Source organism: Zosterops lateralis, assembly GCF_965231275.1.
Source record: "Zosterops lateralis genome assembly, chromosome: 6".
NCBI lineage: Eukaryota > Metazoa > Chordata > Aves > Passeriformes > Zosteropidae > Zosterops > Zosterops lateralis.
The window spans coordinates 25,156,609-25,173,785 of NC_139761.1; the positions used below are offsets into that span (position 1 = coordinate 25,156,609).

The window sequence follows — 17,177 nt, forward strand, 5'->3', positions numbered from 1 at the left end:
GTGCTGATACTTGTTAGTAAGTTTTTAAGGGTGCTTATAGCCTCCTGGAAGGTTGGGGATTTTTTTACTTTAAAAAAGAATGTCGTTGGACCCTTTAATCTAAGTAACATTAAGTCTAACATTTTTCTCTTGTGTTAACAACAGAAAAAAAAAATACATGCATACAACAGTGACAATAAATAGGGGGAATACGACTCCATTATAATTACTTTTGAGTTACAGGATATTAATTCCTATTAATCTATTCATAGAGAGCCGAGTTGCAAACAATGTGCAAATGAGGTTTTTAGAAGTAGGAAACAGCACTCCTGTGCAATCCACAGGTGTTAGAGACACAGTAATTCCAAGAAAAGACATTTCTACTTGCTTTACACAAAAATTAGCTCACACATTCAATTTTAGACCAAATGTTTGTAGTGCAATTTTCATTTTAACTGAAGTGCCAATTTGGCAGAATGCCTCAGCCTTTATTAGGCAGACAGACTGAACAGACACCACCTAGCTCTCTCCTGATCAATAAGAATGGTAGGAGTTTTATTTCATTGAACAAGCATAATCCTATTTTTCCTGTTTACAGGCAGATTGTGACACCTGACAGTTCTTATTTCCTACATTATATAGAGCTTTACACTTAAGGAGGGACAGGAACTACATCTTGTTTATTTTCCGCAATGGGCGGGCAATCTCCCTCATTTTCAAAGTTTACATTCACAAATGAAGAGCATGCTGTTGCTCCAGGCTGGTCTGTCTGGACAGGAGCTTCAGCTTGTGCCTTGTTCTGCTGTTCCTGATGCTGTCTTTCTGCTTCTTCTGACATCTTGTTTTCCTGTTCCTCCTCTTCCTCCTAGAAAGTGATAACCAGATTCATATGGTACTATTTACTATTTACCACTTACTTAGATTAACTTGAAATCTTTCCATAAGAGCATACCAGTTGCTATTACAAGCTAAGGACATTTGTTCCACTAGAAAACAATCACTAGTTGATCATAAGACGAGGTACGTTCCAGAAATCCCATTATGGAAAAAAAAAATCACCAAAAGTGAAGGATTAAACTGCATTAAACAAACAGAAAAAAGACACATATCTAGATAAGCAGTTTTAATTAACAGCAATAGTGATAGGTCTACCTCCTCTAAAGTTTTTTCAGCTCTCAATTAAAAAAAAAAAAAGTTATAAAGCTTTAAATATGTCTTCCATCTCTTCTAAATGAAGATTATTAAGGGTTTGGTTGTTTTTGCCTAAAGCACTGGCTACCTATCAGTATTGTCCTGTTATGCTTTAGAACAAATGGTAACCTCATGTTCAATTTACCCTTGACACTGTGTTGAACAAGTTTTAGAGCTGGAAAGTGTATTGCTAGCAGCCACCTGTTTACAGTGTTCAGCAACTGTCCATCCAACTTTCTCACAGTGTTGACTTGAAAATGGATTGTACAAGAGAAACAGAGCAGAGGTCAGGACCCACCCGTTTCTAAGACTGATGAGCTGGAGAGAAAAGGCTGGTGGATAAGAAAGTGTTAGTCATGCATCAAGTGAAAACTGGAGGCAAGCTGAATTGAGGGTCTAAAGCTTCATTTTAATGCTAGAATACAAACTTTATTTTTTAGAATACCAGGGAAGACAAGTTGGAAGAAAAGGAGTGCAAGAACCCTAGCTCACACACATACCTCTCTCTTCATTCTGTAATACTCATCAATGGCATATTGGTATTTTGGTGTGCTTATTCCCAGAACAGATGCAATCTTTTCCCCCAGGAAATCACACACTAAAAAATAAAGAGAGGTTTACGTAGGATTAATATCTAGAAGAAATTTCTTAAGTGCAATTTTATTATAAAAATTATCACCATCTTTCTTGAACAGTTTTCTGTAGTCCTACTTCACCCACAAAATAAAACAAAAACAAAAAAATCTGTGAAGTTAATTTCCCTATAGATAATTATTAGCTGAATATACTAATAATTGTTCTTTAGGGTAAAGAATGAACAAAAGGAGAAGAACATGAAAACCAATGAATATAGATGGTGATAGTGTTTGAATTCTGCTAGTTTCTGCTTTGGATCTAAGCTTGTTTTGCCAGGAATCAGTTAAAGGGTAAGCCTTGAGCTGAACTTCAACTGAAAATTAAAGTCAGACAAAAGTACATGGGTACCAACTGTACTGGCAGTTCAGTCTAGTGGTACTAGCAAACTAGACAGTATTTATTGATATAAGCATAATTCAAATCAGTTTTAACAATGTTCTGTGCTGCATACTATTGGATTAATAAAACATTTATGTTTCAGCTGTCCCAATTTTCAAGCTGTAGGCTACATTCAGTGCTACTTTGCTGAAACAGGTAGGGCACAGTCAAAAGTATGAACAGGGGTAAGCTTGTGTCAGGTAGTTTCTTTACCATGGTAATGGCTACAGATAACACTGGCTGAATAAAGGCAAGCAAGAAGTCAAATATTCTGCACTTCAAATTGTAAATCTGCTCCAAGGATGCAAATGAGTTCATCATCTTCAGGGGAAAAAAAGTTAGAAATCAGTCATTGACTGCTTCAATGAACATTTAAATAAGTAATTTTATAGATATCTTGGCATCCTGAGTGCTGTGCAAAAGACAAGTTCAAATTACAGATGTAAGAGCCAAAATGGAAGTGCAAAAAAGAAAGGACTGATCTTCAAATTCATAAAGGACTTCTAAAAACAGGAAAGCAATATCTACCCTTGCATATGAAGAACAGATGCGTCAAGGAATATAATTACACTGTACATCAGAGAAAAAGTGTTTCTAAAAATAAGGACAGGTTAACTAATACAATAGACTGCCAAAAAAATTTAAAATATTCAAAATTCTGTGTGCAATGATAGAAACTCCATAATATTTGTGGAAAAAAAAAAAAAAACAATGAAGATACTTTACACCTTGGAAAGAACAAAGACTATGACAAACATTTTTAAAACTCAGCAAAATTTTAAGAGGTCCATGAGTCAAATAAATGTCTGTGCAGTGAGTTTAAGACCGTTGACAATAGTCCTGTTTATTTTGTAACCTCAGAAGTTCATTCTATGGCACACAACTAGATGTGTTATTGGGATATTTTCTAGTTGTCTTCAGAAAAACAGTAAATTTGGGCACACCAGCCAGCATTCTTTTCAGGTAACATCACACAAAATGATTCCATACAAAATCTAATAGAAAACCAATATATTCCCTTGCCAACATCAATCTATCTCCTTATCTTCAAAAAGGAGAAAAAGTGTTTATCAAAAGAGTATTTTCCATTCATTCTTCCATGCAAGAGTTGTTTATTACAAGTAAAAAAACCCAAACATTTAAAAGTGCCTAAGGCAGGAGAGTACATCTCCACATATTAAATACAGCTCAATTCATACTTCTGAAAAAACAACAAGTAAACCCAAAGATGATTTACAGTCTGTCAACATGACTTTGTGACTTTCAATATTCCCTTTGTGGTTTACCCAAGAAATAAATAAAGCAATACCTGATAAAGTTGATGTGGCAACTCGCAGCATGTGAAACCACAAGTAGGGTCCCCATGTGAGTGTTGTCTGCAGGAACAAGAGGAGTATGAATATGCACAGCTGTACAGTCATGGCACAAAATAACATGAAAAATCTCAAACAGCTTGAGAAGAAAGACATGCAGTGTTTTCTGTTTTCCAGCTATTACAACGTTTTTGCTTTAAAATAAGTGTAGACCAAACAAGTGAAGCGAAGTATCACCACAGGCTATGCTTTTCATCAAGGGAAGAGACTGTATCTGTTAAAAAAACCAAAAAACCCCATGTAATAAAAAAGAAAATGGAAAAGCAGATTCCAAGCTAATGGTGGAAAAAATTGTAGGCTTTCCCTTTTGTGAAAAGGCAAATTCAACTTTCATAGTGAACTAAAACATATTTATAGTTAACAGGCTGTTGTATTCAGGTGAGCTCTTTGATACATATTTCCCCCTAGAAAAGATCTCAGTTAGAAGTACTTTTCTTCTGGAAAGTAGCAATTAAAAATGTCAGCTTTTATTAAGTAAAATACATTAGCTCTACTCAGCTACGTAAGTATTTATTACTTGCTGCTAAGAACTGTTTGGTAGTAACCTTTTTCTATGATCTTATTTAACAGATATCTGTACAAGAACAACCAATATTATTGTAAATAATACAGCTACAGAAACTACCTGGTATAGCCTCAGTATGCACGTACAGAAGCTACTAGACTTTGGTGCTTTTCAAGCATAGTCTCTACAAATCAGTGCAGCAAGAAATTGTCTGTCAAGCCAGAAACTCAAGTTGGGCAGGCTGACAAAAAGCCAGATGCTATATATTTTTGGCAGTGGATATGGAAAATGTCCTGCCAAGGTAGAAGTGTAAGCAAAACCAGCTGCTATCCTGCTCACACAAAAGCACCTCCAGCTCATTGATTATGTGCTCAGTTGGCAGACAGGCTAACGAGGAGTTTGTCCAGTTGAAGAAGTCAAAAGAAGTGCTGGAAAAGCTTATTGCCACAGGTGCAAATAATGGCACTGACAGGGCTCTGTACAGTCCTTCATGATGAGGTGACAGGGTTAAAAAGCATTCATGCAGGCCACAGGACAAACAAGGGCCTGCTGTGTGCTGTAAGAAAGAAGCTACAAGAGCCCCCATAATATTTCAGAGTGAAAAGACAAGCTGAACTTCAACGTGACAGAAGTAACTCAGATCCAGAACATTCTAACAAGTTTGTGGTAACACAAACATGGGTAACAGCTGAGGCTGGCCAGACACAGAGGTTCTATTTCTACTCCTCCTCCACCACAGCTAAAAATCAGTTTGGTACATTGGAAGCACTTCTAAGTTCAGCTTCATGGGAATCTCTGTTTTCTGACAAAGCCCAACCAGACATTTCCTCATCCCTGACAAGCAGGGCTTTGCCAGACTCCTCAATTTAAAAAGTAACTTTCTTTCCAGTGTCTCAAAGAGCAATATAAAATCATGAGAGAAGTTACTTCACAGGAAATGAACAGGAGAAAGAAGATGGTTTGGAGAGTAAACCACCAGGAACAACCAGGAACAAGGGAACGCCTCCAAGGAATCACTTGCTTTTTCCACTCGTTCCCCCTTTACCTCTTCAGGGTAAACTTGGGTGCCTTCCCAGAGCACCCTGGAGATGGAAGCAGAAATGGCAGATGTGAGGCAAGAACTGCTACTGGGGAAGCTGGAACCATCCGAGTGACACGAACAGTACAAATTAATCAAATTAATCCTTGTCTGTGAAGTAGCTTTAATATGCTGAGCTGGAAACTGGAAAATCATACCCAGGTCATGTCCTACAGACCTGCAGAACCACATACCCAAGTACTGTATGTCAGCTTCCTTTGGCCAGCTAGAGAAGCCTTAATCTTCAGCCTTTAATCAACTCAAGGATGCAGCAATATTGTACTTCTTTACAGGTAATAAAGGACAGTATGAAATGCATACACTGTTTATTGTATTTCTCCTGCAGTCTCTTTAGTAAGATATTTCTACAATGTTTAATTATATTATTCAGCTATCCTGACTTTATTTTGTTGTTAAAATGGAAAACACAATGGTTTTGACAACTGATTTTTAAATTACAGAAAATCTTAATGTACAATTTTAATTTAAATAAGAATGAACATAATGGATTCAATCACTGATAAAACCAAAGGTCTCTGGTTCAATAGCAGAACATGATTTTGTTTCCTAGTATGGGGCTGCCAAAGGGAGTACACATGTTCCCTTGAATTTTTGAGTACATCATGTTCCTAAACAATCCACATATGTATTCAGTTTTGGCAGATTTCAGCTCTAATAACACCTAAACTTTCTGAGGTATGTAGGGTTTCTTTTTGTCAGAGAAATTGGCCAAATGAGAAAAATAATAATTTCCTGATTTAGGAAAAACAAAATCCTGTATTTAATAATTAATATACATCACCAAATAGATACTTTTTCATTGTTTATTGTGCCAAGATGAATTTTAAATTAGCTTAATCAATGACTGTTCAATGCTGTAAGAGGTTCTTTTGTGTAAGACCATGTAAAACTGTGGCATCTACAAGCCAGTGAAAACAAGATCAGGAACACACATACCATCCTCTATCAAGAGCTTCTACCATATTATGAGTAGTTATTACTTGGTCAGTGACTATTTTTCTCCTTTATCCTCAAATTCTTAAAAGAAATCAGAGTTTGATGGTTCCTCAAGAGAGGAACTTATGCTATTTGAAGTTAAGGTCCTTTTAACTACAGGATATCAAGATAACCTTCCTGCAAGGATGTGTTTCAATCTTCCTGAGCATTGAAGGTTAATAATATTAAATCTCTCCTGGAGCTTTGTTGCAGATGTCTTCTTGGGATGGATTCTAAAGTTATCACACCAACAGTCACGTTGCTCACAGCTTCTCTGTGAAGACTTACATTCCACCTTCTGCCTACTCATCTCATAGGTGAATGCAGTAAAGAGTTTACATCAAGTGTCCCTCCAGGGATAAACAGAATGATTTTCTTCTTAATAAATACAAAATAAAGTTTTGGTGCACAAAAACAAAAGAAAGTAGACATATAGAGTGCAAACATCTATATTTTAGGACAAAAGAATCAAAAATATATTTATGCTATTAAAGCATTTGAATTTCAGTGTGAGAGCATTCAGATAATACTGAATTCTATTCTCTAAAAAAGAATATTCTGTGTTCTGGATTAAAAAATACAAAACACAATAGAATGGACACCCCAGTCTAACAATGTTAATGAACTGAGTGCTGACCTACAGGAGTTGTTTCAAAGAAAATTTAAAACTCAGTTCTTTTTGAGAATTTGTTTTGTTATGAGTAATAGAGATCTGCCACACCAAGTGTTCTGGTATTACCAGGATATATACATACTACTTTGCTTACTAAGAAACACATTGGCATTGCCTGCTTAGCTCTAAAACACAATTAAACCAAAGTACTTACTGAAGACATTTCTTTACAATAAAAATACATGTTTCTGTTAAACTCATTCAAAAACTGCCAGGATGCTAATCCCAGCAGAGCTTTGAAATTTCATGATGGAAAGTTTCTATTCAAAATGTTAAATGTGCTTTTTCTAAAAATAAACTGGTCCAGAAACAGCTATTACTTGCAACATACTTTTTTGTATCCCAACTGAGATAACAAGTTTTAGGCATGCTGGTCTCAGCAAACAGACTATTTAATTGCTTTTATAGAAATCCTAAAAAAAAAAAACATTTTAAAAGCAGTTGTTGGCTAAAACATCAAAGCTCAGCTTGGACTAACATTTCTTCAATTGTCTGGCTCAGCTGGGATACACAAACCATGCAGCAGATAAAGTAAACCTCACTTAATGGCAACTCCTGCTCTAATCAATTCATTCTGTCAGAGGTAAAAAAATACATAATAAGGCATGCAATAAATTACTCCATGATAAACTACTCTGGCTTGGGAGGTCCTTTTATTAAAAAGTGTGTTCAAAATTAAGGATTTAATAAACTATAAAAGGAGAATAACACAATCTTAACTCCACCATACAATATCCTTTTTGGTATTCAGAAAAGAAATCTGAATTAGGAAAGGAGGGGAACAATCATGCAGCATTCCTGGCTGATGTGCACACTTGAGGGCTCTTTAGTTAAGTGTCCATTTGCACAGAGCATGCATGTCTCTGCCCTCACAACACCTACACCAAGGCTGGTGAGCCTTCCATCACTGCATTACCGTGGAACTCTTCTACTGCCAGGAAATGGCACAAAAAATTATACACATTTTGTTCCCTGATCATTACAATTGGGAACAAAAATCTCTCAGACATCCATGGATATCTGACATGACTGTCTAGCGGGGAACAGACACCACCCTGAAGATACCTGAACATTACCATATTAGTCAGCAAGTTTCACAGTTCCTTCGTTTATTTGAGAAGATCCTTAAGGAGGAAAAAACACCCTAGTGCCCAGCAAGGCAGCTTAGCATCTTACTCATTGTGTGTGGTTACAATACAGTTCTTTTCCAACCATATACTTTGTGTGTATTTAATACTGCTAATATATACCTGGTATCAGGGTAATGTTATTTTTTGTTGCGTACAATAACTGCCTACCAAGAAAGAGAGCAATGCCATCAATCCATACAAAATGCAATGCAACAGCTTAGCTTGTGGACTCCCAATGCCACCTGAATTCCCATAGTCTCACTGGAGCTTAGTCCTCAATCGTTTTTTCTCCTTCAAGATAAATTAATTTGATAGAGGGGAAGAGGGGTATTGTTTGACAGTCAAGGAAAACTTCTTATGGTCCACCACCTCTTCAGAAGAGTATAAGCAGAAAGTCAAAATCTTCAGTCCCTTCAAGAAAGTTGAGCTCTCCAAGGATGGATACACATATTGATAAATACAGGGCCTACTACTGTAGAGTAAATAGAAAGCTTCAACCACAACATTTCTTAATTATGGATTCCCAAACAATGGTGCAGGAGTCATTTCAACAGCAAAGTCAAGCAGAAAGCAGGGCAGTGTTTTCCATGCATGCAAGGACTCTTCTCTGAAGTGTGGGAACAAGCAGCTCTACACCAGTGTGTGCCCCCAGTGTGTGAGCAGGCAGGAGCTGCTGCACAAAGCCAGGACTCCTGGCTGCCTGAGCACACAGCAGCACCTCGGGGAGGACACAGCCAGTGTGGGAGTCCCCACCTCAGCACAGGTGCACAGTGCAGAGAGGGCCAAGAACAGAACTCCACCAGCAGGCAGGGAATAGGAACAGGACTGCAGACTCAATTTATTGGGGCAAGGATTGTGGCAGAAAGGTAGAGGTGGTTGGGACACCAGTTTCTGGGCTTGTCATCAAACAAACATGAGGCTGGGCATGTGGAGAGATGAAGAGCAGGATGTGGATCTTCTCTGGGACTGACTGCCAGAGGGTGGGGAGCTGCTGCTGTTGGTGTTGGCACATGAGGCTGTAAGCTTTGCAACCACACTATCACCACAAAATAGTTTATCAGACAGGCCAACAGGATAAAACAGTTTATATATTTCATTTTACCTCTAAGTATAGATCCAGAATCATTGACAAAAAAGAAAATGCATTTTAGCAGCTACAACACACACTATCGGCTTTAATTGTTGAGACTTCACTTGAATCTGGACCAATAAAAGGAAACTCCATTCACAGGCTGACCAACATCCCAACAGCTTACAACACAGATGAACATTACTTACATGGGCTAAGCAGGTCCTTTAAAATCTGTCTTTTATAAATCATGAATTACACCAGTTTTCCTTTATTTCTCCATGTCATCTGTTTTTTTCCCTCCTATACTCTTTTAATTATATCAAATGGTTGTTATGGTAACCCAAAATTACAGGTTTAATTCTCCACTGTCAACAAACATAAGGAAAAAATTTCTCCCTTCCAATTTTTTTTTTTAAACAACAGTACAAATCAAGGATATACAAGCCAAATATTATTAGAAAGGGAGATGCTGGAGAGGACAAACTAGAACTGTGAAGAAATTAACCCCATTTCTTACTAATAAGGCTACTTTAGTGGAGGAGAACTTCAGGACAAAATTTCCCTGTAATCCTTTTCACAGACTTCTGACTCCATTAAGCTGATCAAATTATTTGATTTATAATACTAAAGACTGTATCAGATTTGTGACACAAAAAATTAAGTATAAAACGCTTATAGTTGCCCAGTAAACCAGAAGTAGCAATTTTTCAAGTAAAATACCTACAGGATCTACAGGTGGCAACAGGTCTTTTTTCTCTTGTTCATCTTCCTCTTCATCTGTGCTATATTCTTCCATTGTTTCTCCACTTGCAAAATGAATAACTCTCCTTGGAATTTTCTTTTTCTTTCCTAGGACACCCAGCTCCACATTCTCAAAGCCGCTATCTCCTTTTGAAAGTTGCTATAAAGGAAAAAAAAAATCATTATCTCAAGTACATGCTTCTGGAACTGGAAAGTTCCCCCTTAAAAAACTGCATGAAATATTTAAAATATTTTAGATTAATTAGCACTTACAGTGGACATTTATAAGAGCTTGCCTGTAGGTAAAAGACCGAAACATTCTTGTTTGCACATACATAAGAAGTGATCCCTTCTATAAAAGTAACAAAACGGTTTCTTCTGAGGAAGCCATATTTCATTAAATAATTTGATAAGCACATACATTTTAATATTTAAAAGTATTGTTGGGTTTGAATTACTTAATGAAATTAATCAAGTAGTTCATAGGCTGTAGCCATCTCTTTGCAAGTTCAGACAGACACCTCTAACACAAAAGAGAAGTGAATAACCAGACAGGCAGACTCAAGCTTTAAAAAGAGGCACCAAGGAATCTGCCCCTGTGGGCTTTTATCAGCAACCATGATTAGTACAAGGGACTAGGGTAAAAGGACAACACTCAGTTTTGTGGCTAAGAACATGCAAAGTGTGAAGTACAATGTCTGGCTGTGTTCTCCAGCTGCTGAATGCTACAGTGCAGTCTTTGGGTCACAAGCATTGAGAATATATACTTCCAGTTCAAAGGCCAGGCAATAAATCTCTAGGACAGTCAGTCCTGCAGGCAGAGAATTTTAGTAAGGTTTTGTATTGCAGCTATCAAAACAGAGCCCTCATGTTTTAGATGCTACTGCAAAACTGTGCTGAAAACACTTCTGTCATGTAGAAAAGGCCACAGAGGTTACAAAATGCCAACCACATGTTTTTAATGTACCATGAACATTTTTAAAAATGCATGAGCTCATGTAATTTGAAACTGTATCATAAGGAATGACATGCGTAGTGTGTGCAGAATCCACGTTGCATAAAATGCATTCCAATTTCCAGCTTCTTCCCTATACAAATCTAATGATCTTTACAGAGCACAATTCAAAATTATAAATAAAAACACATGTTTCATCACACAGCTGTAAGACATCCCTTAATCACTGCAAGTGCAGCATCACCATCCTCATCTCTCAGGCCAGATTACACAGCACAGCTTTGCAAGGCAAGCAGGCTTGGTTAGCCAGGAAAGACAGTGGGCATGGGGGAGAGAGAGGCAGCAGAGGGTCCTGGGAGCAGAACTGTTTCCTTCATTCCAGCCACAGATTCTGCTGAGCTCTACAGTGTGGAGAGGGAGCGCACCCATTCATCATCTCTCCCAGCCCTGTACCACTGCTTCTCAAAACTGCAAGTCATCTCAGCTTCCCCCAGCACTGCTTTAGCCACGGTGGCACATTTCAGGCATTTCCTGCAGGAGCAGAGCAGAATCCAGCAGCAAGTTTTCAATGGGGTAATTCAGCTGAAACAGGATTACATTTTTAGGCAGAATCACATTTTCATGTAGAAAGACAAAACCGACTATCTGGGGCCAGTACAATCTCTCTGCTGCCTATCAGTCTTGGGAACAGAGCAAAGCTACAAAAACACAAATGCTGAAAACAGTGAAGCAACCTGAGGACAGGGAGTGCTCCTTGCTGCCATTATAAAAGTGCCACTTCCCGTGACTCGGTTCTGTATCTTTTCATGTAAAAAGCACCACAGAATCAGCTTTTCATGAACATTCCACACTCCTTTATTGGCATCATACAATGACACTGTTTTTATATTTAGTCACAGTACTGAACAGTACTGTTTCTTGCAAACACATCATAAATGGCATTGTGATTAAGAACAGCAAGCAATGTAAGCCCCTCCTTAGAGTTCCTCTAAAAGCACAGTCTCTTCATCTGATTTTGGTTCATTTAGTGCAAATGCTTCAAATATTTTAACTTTAAAAAAAATGCTGTTTAATATTTTAAGTTTTAAAAGCAAGCTTTAGTTGCCTGAACACCCATCCCACACTCACACTACTGGAGAAAGCAGCTCCACATAGCTGGTACAGGTACATTTCACACAAATGCAGTAGTTCAAGACAGTAAGGATTCACCAAAGAACAGTGAACCTGGTTCCCTTACTAATCTAGCTCAAAGCACTACATTATCAAATAAAATAATGTATGTCATGTGTTGTTTTGGTTATTACCTAGGCAACAAACCTGAGTGTGGGTTTTAGTCATCACTGGCCTAATGACTGTTTTACCTGCACAACATCAATAAAAGCCAACTCTCCCAGGTACAACCAGAAAGTTCAGCACTAATAAATTTTATCTTTCTGAAACTGTGGTAATGCAGATCTATTCTAGAGTGATCAGCTAGATTCACTTTATAGGTCAAATGTTACGGTATTTCTTGTTTGAGAATTTATACTTTTGATCTTCCTTTAAAAATTAGATCTTCTCTTCAAATTTAGGAAGCTTTTATAAAGATTTTTATTCTAGTGTATGGCTTTAGTCAGGTTTCAGACCTCGTTTTTTTTCCACAGGCTCCTCCTCCTCAAACACATTATATGGTCTTGAAAGACTCAGCACTTGTGCCCACGTCACAGAAGTATTTACTTTCACTTCTATCCCAGCAACTATTGGACACCAAGGCTGGTCACTCTTGTGCTTTTGCCACACTAGCTAACACTCTTAAAGTACTCAGTAAACACAGTAAGGTGAGTTCCCCTTTCTTTTAAATGTCCTCTTGGAGTTTTTTTTGGCTTTATGGCACACATACAAACCTTGCCTGTCAGGCAGTCAGGATCTGAAACTCATGTTCCTTGTTTACCCTCTCTACACCCACTCTATCTCACCTTTGTCCACAAAGAGAGAGAGAGAGCAGGGGATCTTCTGACAGTGCTGATACAATACCCAGCACAATAGAATTTTAGTCCACATATAAAATGCCAAAATAAATAAACTACAATTAAGGATAAGGTGTGCCTGGACACCTGGAGGCAAGCTGGGAGAGCTGACACAAGTGGTATTAGGTGATGCAATAACATTGGTTTCATGAAGGAGATGAAGCAGAAAAGTAAAAAAGTAGTAGGGAGACCAGGCTATTCACTTTGGCACCTTTTAACCTGTCAAACGCAGGAATCCCTGTAAGAGCTTGTGACCCAAAGGGTCAAAGTGTGTGATGTCCACTCTCCGTGCTAAAGATGAGCAAATTCAATTTGCACAGATCTACTGACCTGATACCACTAGTCACTAGAAGGCTGGTAATAGCTAATGAAAAATATTTCTTCTGTGCTATCTTGACTGTCTTACTCATTATTTTGATTCTTTTTCTTGGCTAGGTTTTGGAGGCGAGGGCTGTTTAGGCTTGAGTGGTTTGGGGTTTTTTCATATTGCTTGTTTGACTTCCCACCCTTGTGTTACACATGAGTCTTTCAGAAACAAAGGACAACAAGATGACAGTACTGGAGAACGACTATGAGAAAAGACACCTTCCCAACAAGCCTTGGAAAGGCACCGAACCGGGAAGGGGCAGGGGCAGCGCCCACAGCACCGCGGACGGAGCCAGGCCGGGGCAGGGCAGCTCGCCCGGCCGAGCTGTAATTAACAGCCGCTGTCCCCGGTCACCTCCCACGCCTCCGCCAACTTGACAGCACGGAGGGAAGTGGAAACCTGTCTCACTTTAATATTCATCAGGCTCGCCTGTCAGAGACATTGTCCGCCGGCGAGCGGGAGACACCGGAGACACGCGTGCCCGCCGCGCTGACTGTAATTACAGGCCGGCTGACCGACAGACAGACAGACAGACCTGCTTTCCCGCGGCCGGGCCGCTGCACCCGCCGCCACAGCGGGGAACGGGGGCTCCCCCAGCCCGCACAGCCCCGGGGGCTCCCCAGCCCCGCACAGCCCCGGGGGCTCAGGCCGCGGCCCCACCCACGGCCCGGCCGGCCCCGCCGCGGCCTCGCCCCGCTCCGGAGGCGGCTGTGCCGGGCCCCGCCGCCCGCAGCGCCCGGAGAGCCGCCCCCCGGCCCCGCTCACCTGCTCGGGCTCCATGGCGGCGCCGGCGGGCGCGCAGTACAGGCTGATGGCGGACAGCCCCTGGTCCATCCTCCCGCCCGCCGCGGCGCCGGGGGAGGGCGGCAGCGGGCCCGCCGCGGCCCGGGGAGGCGAGAGCGGCCGGGCGGCACCGCCCGTCACCCCGCCCGTCACAGCTCCCCTCACACGCCGCCCCTCACACCGCCCGTCACAGCTCCCCTCACACACCGCCCCTCACACCGCCCACCGGGGCGGGGCCGGAGCGCACGGGGGCCGGGAGCCGCCCAGCAGAGCCCGGACACCGCTTACACCGGCTCCGGGCACCTCGCTTCTCTCCGGGCATTCACCGGACGGGAGGGAGTGAGGGGAGAGGCCAGAGCCAGCCACGCTGCCAGGGACAGCCGCACCCGCACAGAGGCGGAAACATACCCCCGCTGCACTGAGGGAACAGAACACACATCATCTTCCCCAAATAGCGTGAAGCCCTGCAAAATCATAGAATAACACTTTAAGAAGCAGATGGAGCTCCTCGGCAGTAGCTAGGGGGCTTGCTAGCCCAGGACCACCCTGCTCGGCCTCGGAGGATTGGGGGTTGGTGCAGGGAACTCAGCCCTTTGTAAAGAAAGAACCCTTGATAAAGAAAGAAATGCACACCAGGAGTGCCCTGGCCCCTGGGCCCCGGCTGGGTGAGACAATAACATGCAGGCCCAAGAGGAGGGAGAAGTGTTTGCCAGGTAAGAGGTTTGCTCAGCTGCTCCTTCTGCCTCCAGTGTCTGCTGATCCCGGCATAATGTACATTAGTGAATGTCAACTACCAGTGACAACAGCTGGAGGTGGAAGGATCTGAAATATTCTTTTTATGAGATTGAGAAGGGAGTAGTTATAATTTTTTTTTTTGTGAGGGGGTGGAACCAATGGCTGTAACATGCACTTACGTGACAGCAACAGCCATCTCTCAATCCTGCATCATTAAGAATAGTTTCCATAAAACTACACTCTAGAGCACAATATGGGCTCTCAGACACTGTCTTAGTCATATTATCAAAGCGTAATGCAGAGCCCATGACAAAAGCCCAGGTGAAGTACAGATGCATCAGACTTATAATTACACTAGCAGAAGGCAGAAAATGTTCCCTTGTGAAAAGGACCAACACACAATGTATGATTACAGAAAGAGAAAGATTACCAAATGAAAGATTAGAGTATTATTTTAGACAGTATGGGGCTGAATATCTGCTTAAGGGATTACAACAAACATACATCACTTAAAAGTTGCAAAGAAACAAACTAATATTAGGATACATAAATATTTCTTATCCCCAGAGTACACATTTTGTATAGTGAAGGACTGGTTGGCATAGAGCAACAGCTCCTCAAGAGCAGCATTAAATCATCAACCAACCAACTTGCTTCCCTTCACCTCTGCTGTGGTTAGAGCAGCTGTACAATCATATTGTACAGAGCAATGCCAGAACAATTGGCATTTGCAACTTGGACAAGTTTAATAGATTTAGCACAGTAATGGTGGAAGTCCTATGGAAAGGTAGAGTTAACAAAGCCAGAGTTGTTTGTGTGCTAATAGTTAATTGTCCAGCTTCTATGACACAGCCATCTATTGACCATAACCATTTCCTCTTTGTAGGCTGCTCGGCAGCAGCCTGAGCTCAAACAGCTCAGACAAAAGCTTGTCTGACAGCAGCAACAGCTTTCAGCAAGATATACACAGGAAGGCAGACTTAAGTCTTAAGCATTTCCAGCAAATTTTGCTTGACTCTAGCTCTTCAAAATTCTTGTATGCTAGAGAAAGTTTTCTGCAGCCTTTTCTGAGATGCCTTAGAGGATGAGTACAAAAATCCTAATGCAAGGAAATAGTGCTAAGAGTGTTGTTAGACATTTGCAGGAGAGTTTATTTGCATCAAGCTATGAAAGGCCGTGTAAGTCACCAATCCATTTAGCTGTGCTCCTATAGTTGAACTCTTGTTCTTAGTGCCTCCATCACAGATGTATTTTTTTCCCAGACTTGAGATCCTCAGGCAATTTTTCTAAGCAGGCTCCAAAGTATTTTGTACCTGGCTTGCTAAGCTAAGAGCAATATAGACTTTGTTCATTCCAGCATGTATCTTAGAAATAAAATTGACATATCTTAAACTTCAAAGAAAAATGCATTCTCAATTTCCCCGTCTCTGCCAATGCTCAGCTAGTGACAGCTCTCTTCATATCTGGTTGCAGTTTTAGTACTTGGGAAATAGTGAACTCAAAATTAAATGTAGGCCACAAGCTAAAAATAAGAGTTAATTGTTGGTAACTTGACAGTCTGACTGAGCCTGTCCTGGAGCACAGTGCTTCACTGTTCATCCTCAATATCCCTATTCATGTTTGATTTCCATCAAAAGCATTAACCATCCACTCTCCCCTACAGACTGCATTTCAAGCCAAGATTTCATACTCTTTCCTGCATGGTTTTGCACAGTGCATTGATTTATACTGCTCAAGAACTGAAAATACTATAAAAAGAAAAATCAGATTTTAGTAAGCACACCAGTAGCTGAGGACAGCTCCCCAACAAGCTGCTGATAGGCAAGGACTTATTCTTTTGTTATATTTAAAACACAAAGATTCAAATTAACTGATCCTTTTACAGATTAATACTCTGCATAAAATGCAGTGTATCTAGGTAGATGGCATACTTGAAGATTTTTCAGCATCCTCCATATACTGCGCACATACCAATAATCAAGCAGGAGATAGTTTCACATTATAAACTACACTACAGCACAGCTTACATTTTATTAGTGCAGGAGTTTAATGTTTCATATATAAGACATTCCCTGTTAGCTGCCACCATCTCAGAGAACCAGCTGACAGGGACTCACCTGTTTTAACTACTGCATTTAACTTTTATCTAGGCAGCAGCAGTTGGTGTCCATTTACAAACTAAACACTGCAGTATCTTAAAATTTATAATACACCCTCTTACCCTAGGATAAGGGTAAAAGATCTTACCATATTTGTCAAGATCTATGTTGGATTTCAAGGTTCATCTTGGTCTACCTAGTTTCTGAAGCATGCCTGTGGATTCTACCCTTTTGAGACCAACACAGTAAGCCAAAATACTAAACTGCTATAGGAAATGAAGATCAGACTGTAAGCTGCAGTATGCTCTGTTAGATACAGCTATCTCTGTTTTAAATTTCAGTACCAGCACAGAATTCCACCAAAGATGCTTTAGAAATTAACTCCAGAACAAAAGAACTGCTTAACTGGCAGCCTGGTATGAAGATTATCTTCAGCATATGAGACAGTTTGGTATCTGCATACCTGTACTTCCTTCAGTC

At 40.4% G+C, this 17,177-nt stretch overlaps 1 protein-coding gene across 2 annotated transcripts; it reads right to left on the minus strand.

The window, feature by feature from the left end:
* Positions 1 to 561: 561 nt before the first annotated feature.
* Positions 562 to 13,954, minus strand: FAM177A1 (family with sequence similarity 177 member A1). Of its 2 annotated transcripts, none has more exons than XM_083863578.1 (5): positions 13,846 to 13,954; positions 9,736 to 9,912; positions 3,494 to 3,560; positions 1,671 to 1,768; positions 562 to 844 (listed from the first exon to the last, which is right to left on the minus strand). In XM_083863578.1, exons 1-5 carry the CDS (start codon positions 13,912 to 13,914, stop codon positions 632 to 634), a joined length of 624 nt encoding a protein of 207 aa, XP_083719704.1. In that variant the 5' UTR covers positions 13,915 to 13,954; the 3' UTR covers positions 562 to 631. The 2 variants fall into 2 exon arrangements, with proteins under 2 accessions (XP_083719704.1, XP_083719705.1); XM_083863579.1 differs by lacking the exon at positions 13,846 to 13,954 and adding an exon at positions 11,836 to 11,892.
* Between the last annotated feature and the right edge of the window lie 3,223 nt (positions 13,955 to 17,177).